A 19,388-nucleotide genomic window follows, 5' to 3' on the forward strand; every position below is an offset into this window, starting at 1 on the left:
AGAGACCGCGTCTGGGCTTTGGAGGCCAGGGTGGCTGAACTGGAGGAGCTGAGGGAGGCAGAGAGGTACGTAGATGATGCTTTCCGGGACACTGAAGAACTGTCCCACCTCCGGTCAGACAGCCCCTGTGCTGTTAAGGAGGATGAAAGGCTCCGGGAAGGAGAGCAGTCAATGGGAGCAGAGGGAAACCTTCCCATAGTTGGGACCCTCCTTCCAGATGTTGGGGTACCTCTCGCACTGAGGTTACCTCTCCGGGGGAGGGAACTCCAGTCAGTGGGAAAAGGCAGGTGTTAGGAATCATAGAATCCTAGAACACTAGGACTGGAAGGGACCTCGGGAGGTCATAGAGTCCAGTCCCCTGCCCTCATGGCAGGACCAAATACTGCCAAGGAATGGGATATTCGATCATTAGAAATATAGATAGCTGGGTTTGTGATGACCGGGAGAACCTCATGGTCACTTGCCTGCCTGGTGCGAAGGATGCGGATCTCTCGAGGCATCTAGATAGACTTATGTGTAGTGCTGGGGAGGAGCCCGTGGTCGTGGTTCATGTAGATACCAAGGACATAGGGAAGGGTAGCAGAGACGTCCTGGAGGCCAAATTTAGGTTGCTAGGAAAGAGAATAAAATCCAGGGCCTCTATGGTGGTGTTCTCAGAAATGCTTCCAGTTCCACGCGCAGGGCCGGGTAGGCAGGCAGAGCTTCAGAGTCTCACTGTATGGATGAGACGATGGTGTAGGGAGGAGCGTTTAGCTTTATAAGGAAATGGGGAAACTTTTGGGAGAGGGGGAGCCTATACAGGAAGGATGGGCTCCACCTAAACCAAATTGGAACCAGACTGCGGGCAGTTAACATTAACAAATTCACAGAGCAGTTTTTAAACTAAGAGACGGGGGAAAGCCGATTGGTGCGGAGGAGCACGTGGATTGGACAGAGACGTCTCTTAGAGCAGAGTGTATTGATAGAGTGTGACGATGCATTGGGGTTCCCCCGACTCCTGCACCCCCGTAGTGGCACGGACAGACTCCACCAGCCAGTAGAATAGAGGGAGTTTATTGCTTCTCCAGGATACAGCACAGCACAGATGCTATCTGGTTACAGGGCAGGCCTAGAATGTCTCAGCCCCCCTTGAGATGGGGGATCCTGGGCCCCTAAATCCCAGCCCCTTCCCTAGGCTGCCTCCTCCATGATCCCAGACAGAAACTAACTAACCATCCCTTTCAGCCCTGCCCCCCAGCCAGGGCGGCATTTCACCTTCCTTTGTTCCTCTCCCTGGGAGGTAACCAGTCAGACAGGTACCTCCCTGTCCCATCAGCTACTCTGCTGGGCCGTGGTCCAGACAGTAACCAGTGGGGGTCACCCACAGCCCAAACCCAGCAACCAGCAAGGTACCCACACTACGTCACCCAGGGTATGTCTACACTACCCTCCTGATTCGAAATAGGAGAGTAATGTAGGCATACCGCAATTGCAAAAGAAGCCTGGGATTTGAATTTCCCGGGCTTCATTTTCATAAGCGGGGCTCCGCCATTTTTAAATCCCCACTCGTTCGAACCCTGTGCCGCGCGGCTACACGGGGCACGAACTAGGTAGGTCGAACTAGGCTTCCTAGTTCGAACTACCGTTACTCCTCGTCCACGACCTCCGCACTAGGCACAGGAAAGTGGCCGGCTAGAGCAGGAGAGCTGCCAGCCTGGCCACCCAGGAGCAGGTGTGCAAGAGAATCAAGGGGGTCCAGTGAGAGCCCAGACCCTGAGCCCTGAGCTTACAATGGCCGTCCTGGGTCAGACCAAAGGTCCATCTAGCCCAGTAGCCTGTCTGCCGACAGTGGCCAACCTTAGGGACCCTGGAGGGGATGGACCGAAGACAGTAACCAAGCCATTCCTCTTGTGCCATCCCTCTCCAGCCTTCCACAAACTTTGGGCAGGGACACCACTCCTACCCCCTGGCTAAGACTACTCCATGGACCCAACCTCCATGACTTGATCTCACTTCCCTTTAAACTCTGTTCTAGTTCTAGCCTTCACAGCCTCCTGCAGCAAGGAGTTCCACAGGTTGACTCTTTGCTTTGTGAAGAACAACTTTCTGTTACTAGTTTGAAGCCTGCTACCCATTCCTTTCCTTTGGTGTCCTCTAGTCCTTCTATTATGGGAACTAATGGAGAACTTTTCTGTATGCACCCTCTCCACCCAACTCCTGCTTTTAGAGACCTCTATCCTGTCCCCCCTCCGTCTCCTCTTTTCTAAGCTGAAAAGTCCCAGTCTCTTTAGCCTCTCTTTATATGGGACCTGTTCCCAACCCCTGATTATGTTAGTTGCCCTCCCCTCTCCCAGCCTCTCTCTTCCCCTCTCCCACCTCCTTTTCCCAGTCTCCCCCAGTTTTGTTCAATAAAGAGAGATTCTATTTTTGAACACACGTTATCTTTATTTTGTACATCAGGAAGGGGGGCTAGGGAAGGGTAAGTGGAAGGAGGTGAGGGAGAAATGGGGCACGAGCCCCCGATGGGGAGGACTGGGCTGGCTCTGCGGGCTTCTGGGGGTGGAAGCTCTCCTGCAGCCCCCCAATTGCCCCCTCTCCCCGGATGGCAGCCTGCGGCAAGTGCAGCCGGGCTGATGGCCGAGTGCTGTGATGTGCCCAGTGTGGGTAGTCCGGGCAATCCAAGCCAGGACTGCTTTGCAAGCGGGGCACCCCTGAGAACTGTCTGTCTGGGGTGGGGGTCGGGACCCTTTAAGCACAGCCCTCGGCTAGCCTGAGACAGCATCTCCACGCTCTAAGTCCTCCTCTGATGCCCTGCCGGCACTGCTTCTGGCCAGCCTTAACCTTGGTTCAGGGTCCACTCAGTTTGGACATGCTAGTTAGAATTAGCAAAATGCTAATTTGAACTAGTTTTTCGGTCTAGATGCACTAGTTCGAATTAGCTTTGTTCGAATTAGTGCTGTAGTGTAGACATACCCTAAGGGGGGATAGAGGTCTATAAAATCATGAGTGGTGTGGAGAAAGCGAATAAGGAAAAGCTATTTACTTGTTCCCATAACATAAGAACTAGGGGCAGCAGGTTAATGTGCAATAGGTTTAAAACAAATAAAAGGAAGTTCTTCTTCACACATCGCATAGTTAACCTGTGGAACTCCTTGCCTGAGGAGGCTGTGAAGGCTAGGACTACAACAGGGTTTAAAAGAGAACTAGATAGATTCATGGAGGTTAAGTCCATCAATGGCTATTAGCCAGGATGGGTAAGGAATGGTGTCCCCAGCCTCTGTTTGTCAGAGGGTGGAGATGGATGGCAGGAGAGAGATCGCTTGATCATTCCCTGTTCGATACACGCCCTCTGGGACACCCTGCATTGGCCACTGTCGGCAGACAGGGTACCAGGCTGGATGGACCTTTGGTCTGACCCAGTACGGCCGTTCTTATGTTCTTATGATGGGTCAGTGGGTGAAACACTGTTATGTGGTGCAGAAGAGGTGGATATAAAATTTAAAATATAAACAGTGGGGAAGCATCATGTCATGGAATTTATAAGGCTGGGGCAGAGCCTGCAGCCTTGTGCTATAGAGTGTTGCAAACGACAACCCCGGCTGTGAAATGGTTAACACAACATGGCACAGAAATGGCAGGGCAAGGAACAGGAACAGGGAAGCAACTGAAAGAGGCGGAAGGGGCAGAGTCCTGGGATGCTCCTGCTCCCCTTGCACAAACACCAAACGCCAAGACAGAATAAAACGTTGGAAACAGTTTTGAGAACTGCCAGAAAATAAATGTCCATCCCCTGATCCAAACATTTGCGGCAGGAGCAGGCTGCAGGGAGCTACGCCGTGCCTGGAGAAGGGGGAGAGAAATGGGAAAAGCTGGTCCTGGCAAAATTAAAATTGGAACCTGGGTCCGCTGAAGTGTGACGGCCACCATGTGATTAGAACCAGGCTCCTGTTCAACTTAAACCGGGAGCTACCTTGGGGCCTGTCAGAGCGGGACATAGACGGGCACAGAAGGAAAATATAGCAAACGGCACTGCACTGAACTGGTAAATCAGAGGATGAAAAAAAAGACTAGAACTTTCCCGGGGTCACAGCTGGAGACAGGAGGTAAAGAAGCATCTTATCTAGTTGGCTGGTCACTTGCCATCCGCCTGCTCACTGCTCTGACTATACCGGCCTCTCGCCCTGCTTCCACGCTACCCTGCTGGCTATCCCGTTACCATCCATTGTCTTCCTCTTCCACTTCCGTCCATCCACCCCATCCTGATTTCAGCTTCTAGTGACTCTTGTCTCTTACCCTACAGGACAGAGGAAACACAGCTCCAACACCATGAGCAGACGAAAAGAGGCACCTCCCAACACCTATTGGCTACGTCTAGACTGGCATGATTTTCCACAAATGCTTTAATGGAAAAGATTTCCGTTAAAAGCATTTGCGGAAAAGAGCGTCTAGATTGGCACGGACGCTTTTCCGCAAAAGCACTTTTTTTTTTGCGGAAAAGTGTCCGTGCCAATCTAGACGCAGTTTTGCACAAGAAAGTGCCGATCGCCATTTTCGCCATCGGGGCTTTTTTGCGCAAAACAATTCCGCGTTGTCTACACTGGCCCTCTTGCGCAAAAGCATTTGAGCAAGAGGGCTTTTGCCCGAACGGGAGCAGCATAGCATTTCCGCAAGAAGCACTGATTTCAGACAGTAGGAAGTGAGTGCTCTTGCGGACATTCAAGCGGCCAGTGTAGACAACTGGCAAGTTTTTCTGGAAAAGCCGATGCTTTTGTGGAAAAACTGGCCAGTCTAGATGCAGCCATCAAGTATGGGAGTGATGGGAGTTTACTCATGGATGCTGGAGTGAGCGTGAGGCCAAGCCCCCAGCGCCTGCGGGAGCCAGCAGGGGGCTGCCAGTCAAAGGGGTTTTGCTCTCACACCCGTATCACCAGGGGGTGACTCCACAGGCGTGAGTGTGACACGGGGGTCAGGGCACGAGGAGCCAGCCGCGGGGCTGCTCCGACTGACTCCCAGAGCCAGCGAACGCAAGAGGCTAACAGAGATCTGGGAGGTGGTTCAGAGTCAGGGTCTCTGATCCCAACCAAACCCAGCACAGGCCGGAGCTCCCAGAGGGCAGAGGATGCAGCAGAAACCCAGCAGCAGGAGGGTCGGTGGGGGAAGAGGGGAGGCGGATGTCCAGGCCCTTGCACCCAGTGCAGCATGTCAGAGTGGCTGCCTGTGGGCAGGTGCCGTGCGGCTGCTTTGGGTGCAAGGAGCAGCTGGAGATTCTGCTGTGACACCAACACCAGGAGAGCCCCCTTCTTACCCCAGGGCCAGAGCCCCCCCCATCTCCTCCTGGTGGGGGGGGATGTTCTGTAGCAGGAGAGTGAGTCTGGTCCAGGGTCCCACCCGACAGGCTGCTCACACCAGGGAGGTTTGCTGGGGTCTCTGAGTCGGTCCCCAAACACAGTCCAGTCCCGGCTGCCCCTCCAGGTCTCACTGATTTTCTCTTCTGCTGTTAGCTGCTGAAAACGGAATAGAAACTCCAAGGGACGGTGCATGATGCCAGCCGACAATCACAGCGTTTTTATACCTGAAACCTTCATCCTGACCGGCTTCCCCGGTACGGAGGAGTCTCGAGTCTGGCTCGCCGTCCCCTTCTTTCTGATGTACATTGTGGCGCTTCTGGGGAACTCTCTCCTCCTGTTCATCATAGCGACAGAACGAAGCCTCCATGAGCCCATGTACCTTTTCCTCTCCATGCTGGCTGCTGCTGATCTGCTGTTGTCAACAAGTACAGTGCCCAAGATGCTGGCCTTGTTCTGGTTCGGTGCAGGGGAAATTTCTTTTGCTGCCTGCCTCACCCAGATGTTCTTCATCTATATCAGTATTACCTCCGAGTCGGGCATCCTGCTGGCCATGGCGTTTGATCGGTACGTTGCCATCTGCGACCCCCTGAGGTACACCACCCTGCTCACCAAGCCTGTGATCGGGAAGATCGGGCTGGCGGTTCTCACAAGGAGTGTCGGCGTCTTTTTTCCTTACATCTTTCTCCTGAAACGGCTGAAGTTCTGCAGATCCAACCTCCTGCCTCACACCTACTGCCAGGAATGGGCCATGGCTCGGCTGGCCTGCAATGACATTACACCCAACTTCTGGTACGGCATCGCCACGGCTTCTTTAGCATTTGGCTTAGATGCTTTGCTCATCGCTCTGTCTTATGTGCTGATCCTCGGGGCCGTCTTCCATCTCCCATCCAAGGGCACCCGGCTCAAAGCTCTGCGCACCTGCGGCTCCCACGTCTGTGTCATCCTGATGTTCTACACCTCATCTTTCTTGTCCTATTTCACAAAGCAATATGGGACCATCATCCCCGGTTACATCCTCAACCTCCTGGCCAACAGCCACGTGCTCCTCCCCCCCATGCTAAACCCCATCATTTACGGGGTGACAACAAAAGAGATCCTGAGACGGGTGATCAGATGGTTTTACCGGCACAAGAGCTAAAACTGCTGAGCTAGAGGAGGCAGGAGAAAATGCCTCGGGTGTGGAGAGGAAAGCCGGGTGTCCCAGAGGGGCCTGGTAACGGGGTCGCCACTGTGTGAATTGGAAAGCTGGTCTCGGTCTCCCACAGAAGTCGGGGCAATAAAAGTGATTGGCTCCGCATCCTGTCTCTGTTCTCCCCTGGCACTGGGATGGCTACCGTAACGCGCGCCCCACAAACTCAGCCTGCCCGGGGGAGTCCACTTCTCCGTGGAAGGGGAGCAGCCACGGCAGGGAGAACAGACGGGGCGCAGGGCACAGAGGCGAAGAGACGCCCTGGTGCAGCTCTGGCTGGGAGCTCGCAGGCTGGGGTGCCCCCCTGCACGGGGAGGTGGGTGCTCGCCCAGCTGGGCAGCTGGGGTTTGCACTGGACAGCCGGCAGCTGGGCTGGAGAAAGGGGCCATCTGGGGCCTTGCACCACCCTGGTCTGGGACTGCCCCAGGCCCAAGTTCCCAGGTCCCTCCCCTGAACCCCTCTTCACCTCCGTCCCCTGCCCTGACTCCTGCACATTGACACACACACATCTCTGCCCTGAGCTCCCACATCCTCAGCTCCCTGCACCCCCACCACTCAGTACTGCACCCCAATTCCCCACCCTGAACCCCCTCACAACCGCACCCCTGACTTCTGCACCCCAATTCCCTGCCCTGAACTCCCCTCACAACCGCACCCCTGACTTCTGCACCCAATTCCCCACCCTGAACCCCCCTCACAACCGCACCCCTGACTTATGCACCCCAATTCCCCACCCTGAACCCCTCTCACAACTGCACCCCTGACTTATGCACCCCAATTCCCCACCCTGAACCCCCTCACAACCGCACCCCTGACTTCTGCACCCCAATTCCCCGCCCTGAACCCCCCTCACAACCACACCCCTGACTTCTGCACCCCAATTCCCTGCCCTGAACTCCCCTCACAACCGCACCCCTGACTTCTGCACCCCAATTCCCCACCCTGAACCCCCCTCACAACCGCACCCCTGACTTCTGCACCCCAATTCCCCACCCTGAACCCCCCTCACAACCGCACCCCTGACTTCTACACCCCAATTCCCCGCCCTGAACCCCCCTCACAACCGCACCCCTGACTTCTACACTCCAATTCCCTGCCCTGAACTCCCCTCACAACTGCACCCCTGACTTCTGCACCCCAATTCCTCACCCTGAACCCCCCTCACAACCGCACCCCTGACTTCTGCACCCCAATTCCCTGCCCTGAACTCCCCTCACAACTGCACCCCTGACTTATGCACCCCAATTCCCCACCCTGAACCCCCTCACAACCGCACCCCTGACTTCTGCACCCCAATTCCCCACCCTGAACCCCCTCACAACCGCACCCCTGACTTCTGCACCCCAATTCCCTGTCCTGAACTCCCCTCACAACTGCACCCCTGACTTCTGCACCCCAATTCCCCACCCTGAACCCCCTCACAACCGCACCCCTGACTTATGCACTCCAATTCCCTGCCCTGAACCCCCTCACAACCACACCCCTAACTTCTGCACCCCAATTCCCTGCCCTGAACCCCCTCACAATCGCACCCCTGACTTCTGCACCCCAATTCCCCGCCCTGAACCCCCCTCAGAACCGCACCCCTGACTTCTGCACCCCAATTCCCCGCCCTGAACCCCCTCACAACCGCACCCCTGACTTCTGCACCCCAATTCCCTGCCCTGAACCCCCTCACAACCGCACCCCTGACTTCTGCACCCCAATTCCCCCCCTGAACCCCCCTCACAACCGCACCCCTGACTTCTGCACCCCAATTCTCTACCCTGAGCCCCTGCTCACATCCCCAATCCTGACTCATGTACACCTCACACCCCAAACCTCATTCCTTCACCTCCCACACCTCAAACCCATTGTTCTGAGCCCCTCCTCACACCCAACCCCTAATGTGTGTACCCCAATTCCCTGCCTTGAACCCCTCCTCACACCCCCACCCCTTACTATTGCACCCCAATTCCCTGCCTTGAACCCCTCCTCACACCCCCACCCCGACTACTGCACCTCAATTCCCTGCCTTGAACCCTTCCTCACATCCCCACCCCAACTACTGCACCCCAATTCCCTGCCCTGAAATCCTCCTCACATCCCTCAGCCCTCACTCCTTCACCACCCACACTCTCCCAATCTTGACTCTTGCACCTCCCACACCCTTACCCATGCTCTGAGCCCCCCCATGCTCCAACCCTAACTCCTGACCCCCCACAATGCCCAGTGCCCCCTGCCTTAGCTCCCTACCCCCCAATCTCTGGCCTTGACACCCCACACTCCATCCCACATTTTAATTCCTTACAGATGGGTCCATCTTCTGGTCTGGGGAAGGTCCTTTGAGAGTCACAGCTAAATACAAGGCCTAACAGATAACTAAGGAAAAGGAAGCCAGTCACCTTTCAGGTTAACATAAAGGGCACCTCAGTTATTAACTCCAGCTCTATGTTATACCCAAATAAATGTCCCTTTTTGAATCTTGCTAATTTCTTGGCCTCACAAACATCCTGCAACAGTGAGTTCCACAGGTTGGCAATGTGCTGTGTGGGAAAGCCATTCCATTGTTGGTTTTGATTTGTACCTTTTGCTTTCCTTGCCTGGCCTTGGTTCTCGTGTGAGGAGAGGAAGAGCAGCTCCAGATCGGTCAAACAGAGAGTTAAGACGCATGAGGCCAATTGTGGATTTCTCTGGCAGGTTAATACCAGGGGCACCATAGTCCCTCAGCGCCCATACATCAGTGCCCTGAGCTGTCCGGCCCCTGGCACTGGCGGCTCTCGTAGCTCCACATTCCTGACCCACAATGAGCAGCGGGTCTAAGTATCCCAGGGTGGCATCAGCCGCCTCTGTGATACTGCCCAAGGTGCAGGAGAGACCGGGGAATAACACGTCGGTGGATTTGGGAAAAATGGAATACGTGGCATTTCTGGCCTGAGGGGACTTGTCTGGAACCGACTGACCAGCGAGGGGCAGAATTTGCCCAGCAAAGCCGAGCGAAAGGAAACGTTTTACGCTTTGTGGGGCTCGTCTCTGTCCTGGAGTCTCCCCACAGAGGGTGTCAGAGAATCACTCTGCCAGCATGTCCCTAAAGGGTCAATTTGGGTCATTTTTCCAGAGGGCGCTCGACCCTTTCTTGGCGTGTGTGACACTGAGCCAGACCAATTCCCTGCGGCCCAGCACCCTGTCCTCTGACAGCGGCCAATGGCAGGTGCATCCCAGGGAATGAGCAGACCGGGGCAGTTACTGTGTGATCCGTCCCCTGAAGCCCACCCCCAGCTTCTGGGGCAAAGAGTCTGTCCCTGCCCCAAGGAACAGACCTACCAGGGGGTCCTCCCCCTGCTTCTCCCAGGGTTTGCACACGACCAGCACCAAGTTCTCCCTGCCCCAGTACGGCTTCCTCATGTTCACGTGGTACACCACTGGCCACGCGTCCGGCCCGTCAGCTCTACCACGTAGTTCACCTCGTTCAGCTGCTTAGCAACCTAGATGGGGCCGTCCTAGGCGGCTTGCAGCTTGTTCTTCCACACGGGGATTAGGACCATCACTTGCTCCCTGGTAGCGTAGGTGCGGGCCGGTGCATTGCGGTCGTACCAGACCTTCTGCGTCCTCTGGGCCCTGCTCAGGTTCTCTCTGGCCAGGCCCATGAGCTCGGCAAGTCTTTCCCAGAACCCTCCGGGGTGGTCTTCCCCTCCCACTCATCTCTCAATAAGTCCAGGGGTCTCCTCACACACCTCCCCTATATCAGCTTGAACGGCGAGAACCCCATGGACTCCTGGGGCACCTCCCTGTACCCAAACAGCAGGTGGGGTAGGTACTTGTCCCAGTCCTGCGGGTGTTTGTGCATAAAGGTCATTAGCATCTGCTTCAGAGTCCCGTTGAATCTCTCCACCAACCTGTTGGTCTGGGGGTGATACGCCGAGGCCCAGGTGTGCTGGACCCCGCACGTCTCCCACAAGCACCGGAGCAGGGCCGACATGAAGTTGGATCCCTGGTCCGTGAGGACCTCCTGGGGAAACCCACCCTGCTGAAAATAGTCAGCAGCGCGTCTGCCACCGTGTCTGCCTCGATGGAGGGCAGGGCCACGGCCTCGGGGTAGCGGGTGGCGAAATTCACCTCCACCAGGATGTATTTCTTCCCCGCCTGGGTCGCTCCGCTGAAGGGTCCCGCTATATCCATCACCACCTTCTGGAAAGGCTCCTCTATGATGGGTAGGGGTCTCAAAGCAGCTGTACTCCTATCTTGGGCCTTCCCCACCCTCTGGCAGGAGTCGCAGCTGCAGCCCTGCTCAGCCTGCGGAATAGACACAGATGGAGTTAACCTCCCTCCATGGACTGGTCTAGCGCTTGGAGCCCTGTGAGACAGGTTGAACCTTTAGTCCAGCATCCTCACCATCTGACCAAGGTGGAGCCAGAGAATTTGCCAAACCATGGGAGGCCAAGTTTGTCTAGCAACATTCCCAGCACTGCCTCTGCTTACTGGGCTCTCAGAAGATATTAGGGGGTAAATTAAGAGCTAAATAACTGCACAGAACATTGAGAGCCAAAACTGGCAGCTATAAACAAACTTTATGGGACTGTGGGTAGCTTAGCCATACCCGTGATAAGTTGATATCCAGCTAATTAAAATCATGCTGGACTGAAGATGTTGCTGGACCAGAGAGTGCTGGACTAGAGAGGTTCAACCCATAGTTTCTGACTTCACAAAATCTTCTGGCAGTGAGTTCCACAGGTTATGCACTATTTGAAGAAACACCTCCTTAGGCTTGTTTTAAACCCACTGCCTGTTAATTTCACTGGGTGACCCTGGGTGGGGTGGGGTGTGAAGCAGTAAATCACATTTTTATGTCCCACTAATAGACCTCTATCATCTTTCCCCCTAGTCATTCCTTTTCTAGGCTGAAAAGTCCCAGACTTTTAAATCTCTCCCCATATGGCAGCTGTTCCGTACCCCTCATCATTTTTGTGTATTCTGAAAGCTGACCATTTCCTCCTTCCCTTTGTTTTCTGTCCTTGAACCAGTCACCAGGACATGAGAGGGCCTTCTCTCTTACCCATGGCAGCTCCCTTTGCTCAAGAGCCTTTGATGAGGGACTTCCTCAGAGGCTTTATGACAATCCAAGTGCACACAGCCACCGGCTCCCCCTTGCCCACATGTTTGGTGACCCCCTCACGGAATGCTAATAGATCGGATTTCGTTTCACCAAAGCTATGGTGACACTTCCACAGGAATCTGTGTTCATCTGTAGGCCGGAAAAGTCTGCCTTTACGAGGGTTCCCACCAGCTTGGGCGGTTCTGAAGTTTATTGCCCAATAATTGAAAGAATCACATCGAAAGCCATTTTAAACATCAACACCACGGTTGCTGCCCTGCAGTTGATTTACACGACAGGTTACACACCACAGCTGTGCCCTGACTCCTGCACTGCCGGAGGAAATACCGCGTGCGCATTGGCTGCCAGAACTGCTCTTGAGGTCGTGTGCCATTATTGTATTTGCATGGCTTTTATTTATAAGACATTTGCAATCTCCCCTCGCTCCATCTGTCGAGGAGCGTGGAGCTGTGATACCGAGGACATTCACGCTTGGCACCGTCTGCCTCACACAAACGATTGAGCGTAATGAATGAATGATGAAGAGACAAAGCATCTTCCAGAAGGCCACAGATCACCCATCTCATCTCAGAGTTGGTGTCATCTCTTTTTGCATGAGCAGCCAGCCACCTGACACACACATAATGGCCTAACGTTTCAATGGAAACTAGAGATCTGGGTTACTTCGGTTTTTAGATGCCCAAAGAAAGATGTCTTCAAAGTGCTAGTTTTCAAAGAACCATAACTGAGCCCTTTCTGTAATCAGGCCCTTTGCAATATCTTCACATAACTGAAGAAACCCAAAATCATTAGTGACTTCAGAAACTTGAAGACACCCATCCATCCATGCCTTCATCCATCCAACCACTTCTCATCCATCCATCTGTCCATCCATCCATCCAACCACTTCTCATCCATCCATCTGTCCATCCAACCACTTCTCATCCATCCATCCGTCCATTCATCCATCCAATCACCCCTCGTCCTTCCATCTGTCCATCCATCCATCCATCCATCCATCCATCCATCCATCCATCCATCCATCCATGCCTTCATCCATCCAACCACTTCTCATCCATCCATCTGTCCATCCAACCACTCCTCATCCATCCATCCGTCCATTCATCCATCCAATCACCCCTCGTCCATCCGTCCATCCATCCATCCATCCATCCATCCATCCATCCATCCAACTACCCCTAATCCATCCGTCCATCCATCCACCCTTCACCCATCAGCCCATTTCTTCCTTCCACCCATCCATCCATCCCTTCATCCATCCAACCACTCCCATCCATCCCTCCGTCCATCCATCCATCCATCCAACCATCCATCCAACCATCCCTCATTCATCCATCCGTCCATTCATCCATCTATATACTTACAAACCAAAGAGAGGTACTTAGAAATCTTCACACATCCAGTTTGGGTTAATTACCTAGAGAACATTTTGTGGATGCTCTTTCGAATCACTTTGGTTTTTATGCTGTAAATTATGGGGTTTAAGACAGGGGGTATGAAGAGATAAAACGTGGACATCAGAGTGTTGAAAAGGGGTGGGGCATTCCTAGCATACCTGTGTATGACAGAGACGGACATCATTGGGATGTAGAATAGTAGCACGGCACAAATATGGGAGACACAGGTGTTCAGCGCCTTGAGGCGTTCCCCCCCAGAGGCTATACGGAAGATGGTTGTCACAATGACAATGTAGGAGATGAAAATAAGCAAAAAGTCTATTCCAAAGATAAAGAGAAGTGTGCATAAGCCATAGATATTATTGACTGAGATGTCTGCACACGCCAGCCTCATCATGTCAGAGTGCAGACAGTAGGCGTGGGAGAGGGCATTGGAACGACAGAATGGCAAGCGTTTAACGAGAAAGGGTAATGGAAACACCACGCTGAAGCTTCTAACCACAACAGCCAGCCCGATTCCCATGATCCTGGGGTGGGTCAGGATGGCCGCGTAGCGCAGCGGGTTACAGATGGCCACCAAGCGATCGAACGCCATGGCCACTAAAATCCCCGACTCCATGAAGGAAAAGGAGTGAATGAAAAACATCTGGACCAGGCAGGCGTGGAAAGTGATGGCTGTGGAGTGGAAGCAGAAGGTGCCGAGCACGGTGGGCAGGGTTGACAGTGAGACACCGAGGTCGTTGACTGACAACATGCAAAGGAACAGATACATGGGCTGGCGGAGATGCTGTTCTTTCCAGACAATGCAGAGAACAAGGCAATTCCCCACCATGGCAGTGACGTAGAAGACACAAAAAGGGATCGAGATCCAGTGATTCGCATCGTCCATGCCTGGGAACCCGGCTAGTTGGAACGTTGCAGGCTGGAAGTTGGTGCTATTCCAGTCCGTCATGATGAGCAGTCGCTGTACCCAGCCCACTCCAGATCCCTGTGTAAATACAAAATGAACCTTTGTGTCACTTTTGATCAGAGCAGAGGAAAGATCAATGCAGGGCACTCTCCCACCAATCCCTAGTCACACTAGGAACTCTTACCAGTTCCCTGCTGTGCCTGTGGCCACCCCAATACAAATAATAAACCTGGGGCACTAATTGTTACATCTAGGGTGGCTTTTTTCAGCTCTGTCTCAAGTGTGATTCATTATGACCCTTCCAAACTCAAGGCTCAATGTCACGGTCACCGGATTTGCGAAGCTGTAAATGTCATGCGGTCGGCTGTTTAAATCTGAAATATTATGGTGTTGTAACTGTCGGCTCCTGGCCTAAAGTGGGGAGGAGGAGTGGTCACATGATTATGGTGGGGGAGTGGTTGTGGTATTGTCAATATTACTTCCCTGCTGCTGTTGGCAGGGTGCCGTTTCAGACCTGGGCACGCAGCCACCAGCTGCTGTTGTCTGGCCACCAGCCACCGCTGTCTGGACTGGACAAATACATGGGCTGGCGGAGACGCTGTTCTTTCCAGACAACGCAGAGAACAAGGCAATCCCCCACCATGACAGTGACGTAGAAGACACAAAAAGGGATCGAGATCCAGTGATTAGCAGCTTCCAGGCCTTTAGATGCTCTGAAGGAGTGCAGAAGTAAGGGTGGCAATATACACCCTCCTCAAATAACATTGTGATTCCCCCACAATTGCCTTTTGTGTAAGACCCCCCCTTTACAGCACAGGGTAAAAGGCCAGTTTTCACAGGGGGACACCAGAGTTCATGGTCCATAGCTTGTTGTTCATGGCTATGGATTTGGTAGGGCCCTCATTACACGGCCCCATGTGCTTCCATGACTGGTATCGTCTGGGGCATAGCTGGCAGGACATGGCCCTTCCATGTATGCAGCTCTGCTATACTGATCCAGGGACAGCGGCGAGACCAGGGTGGGGAGGGAATCACTTTGATTGCCAGACCTTGGGGTTGGTGAAAGAGACAAGCTTGTGAGCTGACCCCGAACCCTTGTGCAAGCCGTCGTGTCTGAAGAAGCAGGCAAACACTCATCTCTCTCACTGGCTGGGGTGGGGCCACTCAAAGCGATTCCCTCTCCCCCCTTGTCTGTCTGATGTTCCCAGTAGACTATCACTGATGCTATTAGATTTGGACAGGCACACGCTGGTCATTGTTGCACCCACTGCTGTGTGTGTTTGCCCCAAATTCTCTGCCAAGTGACAAACTAAAGTTAAATGGACATTGCCTATCTCCTAGAATTGGAAAGGACCTTGAAAGGTCATCAAGTCCAGCCTGCCACCTTCACAGCAGGACCAAGCACCATCCCTGACAAATTTTTGCCCCCAAATGGCCTCTGCAAGGATTGAATTCACAACCTGGGGTTTTACAGGCCAACGCTCAAACCACTGAGCTATCCCTCCTCCTGGGAAGATACCACCCCAGATGGGAGTCAAACTCACAATCCCTGGATTAGGAGACTAATACCTTATCCATTAGGCCACTGGGGCTGCCACATGTGAGGTGTCCAGTGAACACTCATGCTGAGCTGATTCTGACCTGCTGCCCACACGCCTGTGTGAGTTTTGTCAAGTCCTGAATAGCGGTTCTGTGCGGATATTTTCAATGTCTTCAGTCTGCGAGGTAGCAGCAGGCGTCACCACCTGTTGCGAGGGGTGGTTACCCAGTGTAGAGCGATGCTGCATGGACAATTGGCCTTCAGTGTTGCCAATAACCACCTGAGGAATTCTGTTGGGAACCTACAGCCCAACACCTACCCCGTGGCTGTTTGCCTACAAAGACCTTGGACAGGTGACTTGATCATGTGACCCACTCCCTTTGGGAGGTGCTTTCACCGTGGGAGAACAATGGGGAAGGTTAGAAAATGGCCCTGGGGGTACCTCCATGCACATCTTCCCTCCTGCTCTTCGCTTCAGACGCAGCTTTGCTAAGGACAGAGAGCCCGGAAGGTTTTGTTGACCCATCCACTCCAGGGACTTTTCACCCAGCTGTTTGTTCCATCGCTGCTAAGAGCCTGCACTACTTGGGGATCGGTGCGTGTCGTCTGCTTTCTTTAACGATCCTACGCTCAACCTTTTCTTTCGGTTATTAATAAACCTTCAGATTTTCGAGGCGCAAGGACTGGCCCAGCGGGCTCTGTGGGGTAAGATCTGAGTATGAATTGAGCTGCTCCTTTGGGACTGGGAGAATCCGTTGGGAATCGGTGAGATCGGTTTGCAGAACCTCTCGCTGGTATAAGGGGTGGGTCTGGGTGTGGCACAGGAAATGCTGGAGGGGTTTTGCTTGTGAGACAGCTTGCTGGCCAGAGTGGCAGCGGACGTGCTCGGTGTGGCTGGTTTGGTGCCTTATAGAGGAGGACCCCAGTCTGGGGCTGTAACTAGCCCTGAGTCTAAGCAATTCACCCTGATTTGACCCTGTCAGTGGTTCCCCCAGAGCAGCTGCGATATTACAGCACCTGAGCCCTGACCTCCTTCCTGCTGGCACCCTCACCATGCCACCTTCAGCATTCCCGCCCCCCTGGCAGGGCGGGCAGCAATCCCAGGGCCAGGACCCGCCCGGCGCAAGTGGGGGCAGGGTCGCTGGTGCCCAGTCCAGCAAGGCAAGGAAGCGTGTGCTCACCCTCAGTGGGGCATTGCTCCGCAGCCTCGGGGCCTGTGGGCTCAGCACCTGGCAGGAAGGAGCCCTGGCGGATACGCAAGAGCAAACCCCACCCCCACACTGGGACCACCCGCAAGATTTTTCAAGCAAAATTCAACGTGACCAATTGGCCCCGAATCCAAGCAGAGCGCCAGGGAAAGAAGCCGGATCCTGCGCTCTGTGTGCCCGTTCTAACCCACATCTCACACCTGTGGCGCGGGAAGAGCAAATGCAAGGCAGCTCTCCAGGAGAGAGCCCTTAGCCTTGTCCTTCAACAGCAGTGGTCAAATACCAGACCGTGGGCCGGATCCCGTTCACCATGGGTAGCCCCTGGCAGGTTGCCACTGTATTTACCTTTGCCTCCATTTGCAGCTCCCATTGGCTGCAGATCACCGTTCCTGGCCAATGGGAGCTGCAGGAAGTGCTGTTCCAGTCCACACCACTTCCCACAGCTCCCATTGGCTGCAGATCACCGTTCCCGGCCAATGGGAGATGCAGGAAGTGCTGTTCCAGTCCACACCGCTTCTCACAGCTCCCATTGGCTGCAGGTCACCATTCCCAGCCAATGGGAGATGCAGGAAGTGCTGTTCCAGTCCACACCGCTTCTCACAGCTCCCATTGGCTGCAGGTCACCATTCCCAGCCAATGGGAGATGCAGGAAGTGCTGTTCCAGTCCACACCGCTTCCCACAGCTCCCATTGGCTGCAGGTCACCATTCCCAGCCAATGGGAGATGCAGGAAGTGCTGTTCCAGTCCACACCGCTTCCCACAGCTCCCATTGGCTGCAGGTCACCATTCCCAGCCAATGGGAGATGCAGGAAGTGCTGTTCCAGTCCACACCGCTTCCCACAGCTCCCATTGGCTGCAGGTCACCATTCCCAGCCAATGGGAGATGCAGGAAGTGCTGTTCCAGTCCACACCGCTTCCCACAGCTCCCATTGGCTGCAGGTCACCATTCCCAGCCAATGGGAGCTGCAGGAACTGCTGTTCCAGTCCACACCACTTCCCACAGCTCCCATTGGCTGCAGGTCACCATTCCCAGCCAATGGGAGCTGCAGGAACTGCTGTTCCAGTCCACACCGCTTCCCACAGCTCCCATTGGCTGCAGGTCACCATTCCCAGCCAATGGGAGCTGCAGGAACTGCTGTTCCAGTCCACACCACTTCCCACAGCTCCCATTGGCTGTGAACAGATCTGTGGCCAACGCGCACAGGAATCATCCATGCCTGTGGAGGCGCAGGGTAAATATAGCAGTGGTGCCCACCCGGACCTACCCCTGGCAAACCGTCACTGTCTGATTGCCCACCCCGGTCCTACAATCAGGCCCACACAGTCTAACTCCAGCAGAGCCCCTGGAATGGGCTGCACACAGCTGACAGGGGCCAGGGAGCAGGATTTGACTGCAAGATCCGTGCCTGTTACGGTACAGATCGAATTCTCCTGTGTGCACCAACGCGATGCAACCCACGCCCACTGTGCATCCCTTCCCACCTGTCTCATCCCCAGGGGCTTTCTAGCCTGGAACCTCCTGCTCAGTTGCAGCTGTGTCTGAAATAAGTGTGGGCCAGCGCAGGCCAGGTTCGTTCAGTGCCCTGACTCCAAGGTGCCAGCGGGCTGCATTATGGCCAGGGTGATCAGGGCGAGTTTTAAGATCCTCTGTCCTAGCGTCGTTGCTGCAATAAACCACAGACAATACCAGAGCGGCAAGCGCTGTGAATACGTCTGCTCCGACTGCCTGTGCCACGGACGCCGTCTGATCCCTGCAGCAACTGATCTGCGTGCGCGGCGTGTACCAAGCTGACACCGCCCCGGGTTTCAGCTTGCGAGCGGAAAGTTGTCGACAAGCCCCCCTGCCCGAGAGACGAGGCATTTTTGCTGCCCTCCACCTGCCGCCCCCAAACTCTGCGCCTAGCCCCCCTTCTCGGCAGTGTACTCACCAGCACCGTGCAGGGCCGCAGGAGTGGGAGACTTCTCCGTACCGCAGAGGCCCGAGGCTGCACTGGTGGAGGTTGTGCGCTCGCTAGGCTCCCGGCGCGAGGGTAATTACAACGGGCCATTAGTGAAAGCCATTTGGGGACCGTTTCATTAGTGGGGAATGTCAACAGGTAGTTAAAGAAGGGAATCAAGCGAGGGGCAAGTTAAAGATTAACCGAGGAACGTGCGGCACTTACCCTTGGACACGCCTTGCTGAACATGACTCTCAGGCCGTAGAGCCTGGGGTGGGGCTAACGCACGGGGTGCAGACGGTGGCTCCAGCCCCTGGCTCTGACAGACATGTTCGCTTCCTGGGGAGAGCTGGGAATCTGATAGGAATGAAGATTAAAGGAACAGGAACAGACACGCTATGAGCTGGTTCCGCTACCCCCCAAATCCTATGGCTAACTTCTTATGCTCCTATCTACAATGAGAAGCGGGGGGAGTCTATTTGCTCATGGGGGACTTTATTCTGGGTGGCACATCCTGGATGTCTCATACTGCCAGTGCTAAAACATCCTTGGAATTTCTAAATCTCGTAGATGAGTTTCCTGGCTCAAAAAGTATTGCATCCAACACAGGGGGGTTCTGTGCTAGACCCTTTCCTCACGGAAAAAGAGAAACTGACCACAGAACTGAACCTCAATGGTAGCTTAGGTACGTGTGCTCATGACTGCATCGTATTTGTAATATGCAAACAAAATAAAGCCCACGCACCGTGAGAGATACACCTGGTGCTTTAAAAGAGCCGGTTTAAAAA

At 54.3% G+C, this 19,388-nt stretch overlaps 2 protein-coding genes across 2 annotated transcripts; one reads left to right on the forward strand and one right to left on the reverse strand.

Annotated features, from left to right (window-relative positions):
- The first annotated feature begins 5,517 nt into the window (after positions 1–5,517).
- LOC102444154 (olfactory receptor 52B2-like) lies at positions 5,518–6,465 on the forward strand. Its single transcript, XM_075934211.2, has one exon. It carries the CDS (start codon positions 5,518–5,520, stop codon positions 6,463–6,465), a length of 948 nt encoding a protein of 315 aa, XP_075790326.2.
- A 6,161-nt stretch (positions 6,466–12,626) lies between these two features.
- LOC102444397 (olfactory receptor 51I1-like) lies at positions 12,627–18,849 on the reverse strand. Its single transcript, XM_006129880.5, has 2 exons — positions 18,592–18,849; positions 12,627–13,993 (listed from the first exon to the last, which is right to left on the reverse strand). The coding sequence occupies exons 1-2, from the start codon at positions 18,709–18,711 to the stop codon at positions 13,022–13,024; spliced, it is 1,092 nt and encodes a 363-aa protein (XP_006129942.3). The 5' UTR covers positions 18,712–18,849; the 3' UTR covers positions 12,627–13,021.
- Between the last annotated feature and the right edge of the window lie 539 nt (positions 18,850–19,388).

The sequence above is a fragment of the Pelodiscus sinensis genome, chromosome 1, assembly GCF_052426305.1.
Source record: "Pelodiscus sinensis isolate ZL-2025 chromosome 1, ASM5242630v1, whole genome shotgun sequence".
NCBI classification, from domain to species: domain Eukaryota; kingdom Metazoa; phylum Chordata; order Testudines; family Trionychidae; genus Pelodiscus; species Pelodiscus sinensis.

Bases quoted from the DNA above. Each gene is read 5' to 3' on its own strand.
- LOC102444154 (XM_075934211.2), top strand. From the start codon at position 5,518: ATGATGCCAGCCGACAATCACAGCGTTTTTATACCTGAAACCTTCATC.
- LOC102444397 (XM_006129880.5), bottom strand. From the start codon at position 18,711: ATGGCCCGTTGTAATTACCCTCGCGCCGGGAGCCTAGCGAGCGCACAA. The intron at 13,994-18,591 runs GTGAGTACACTG...GTATTTACACAG, and splicing joins TGCGGCCCTGCACGGTGCTG to GGATCTGGAGTGGGCTGGGT.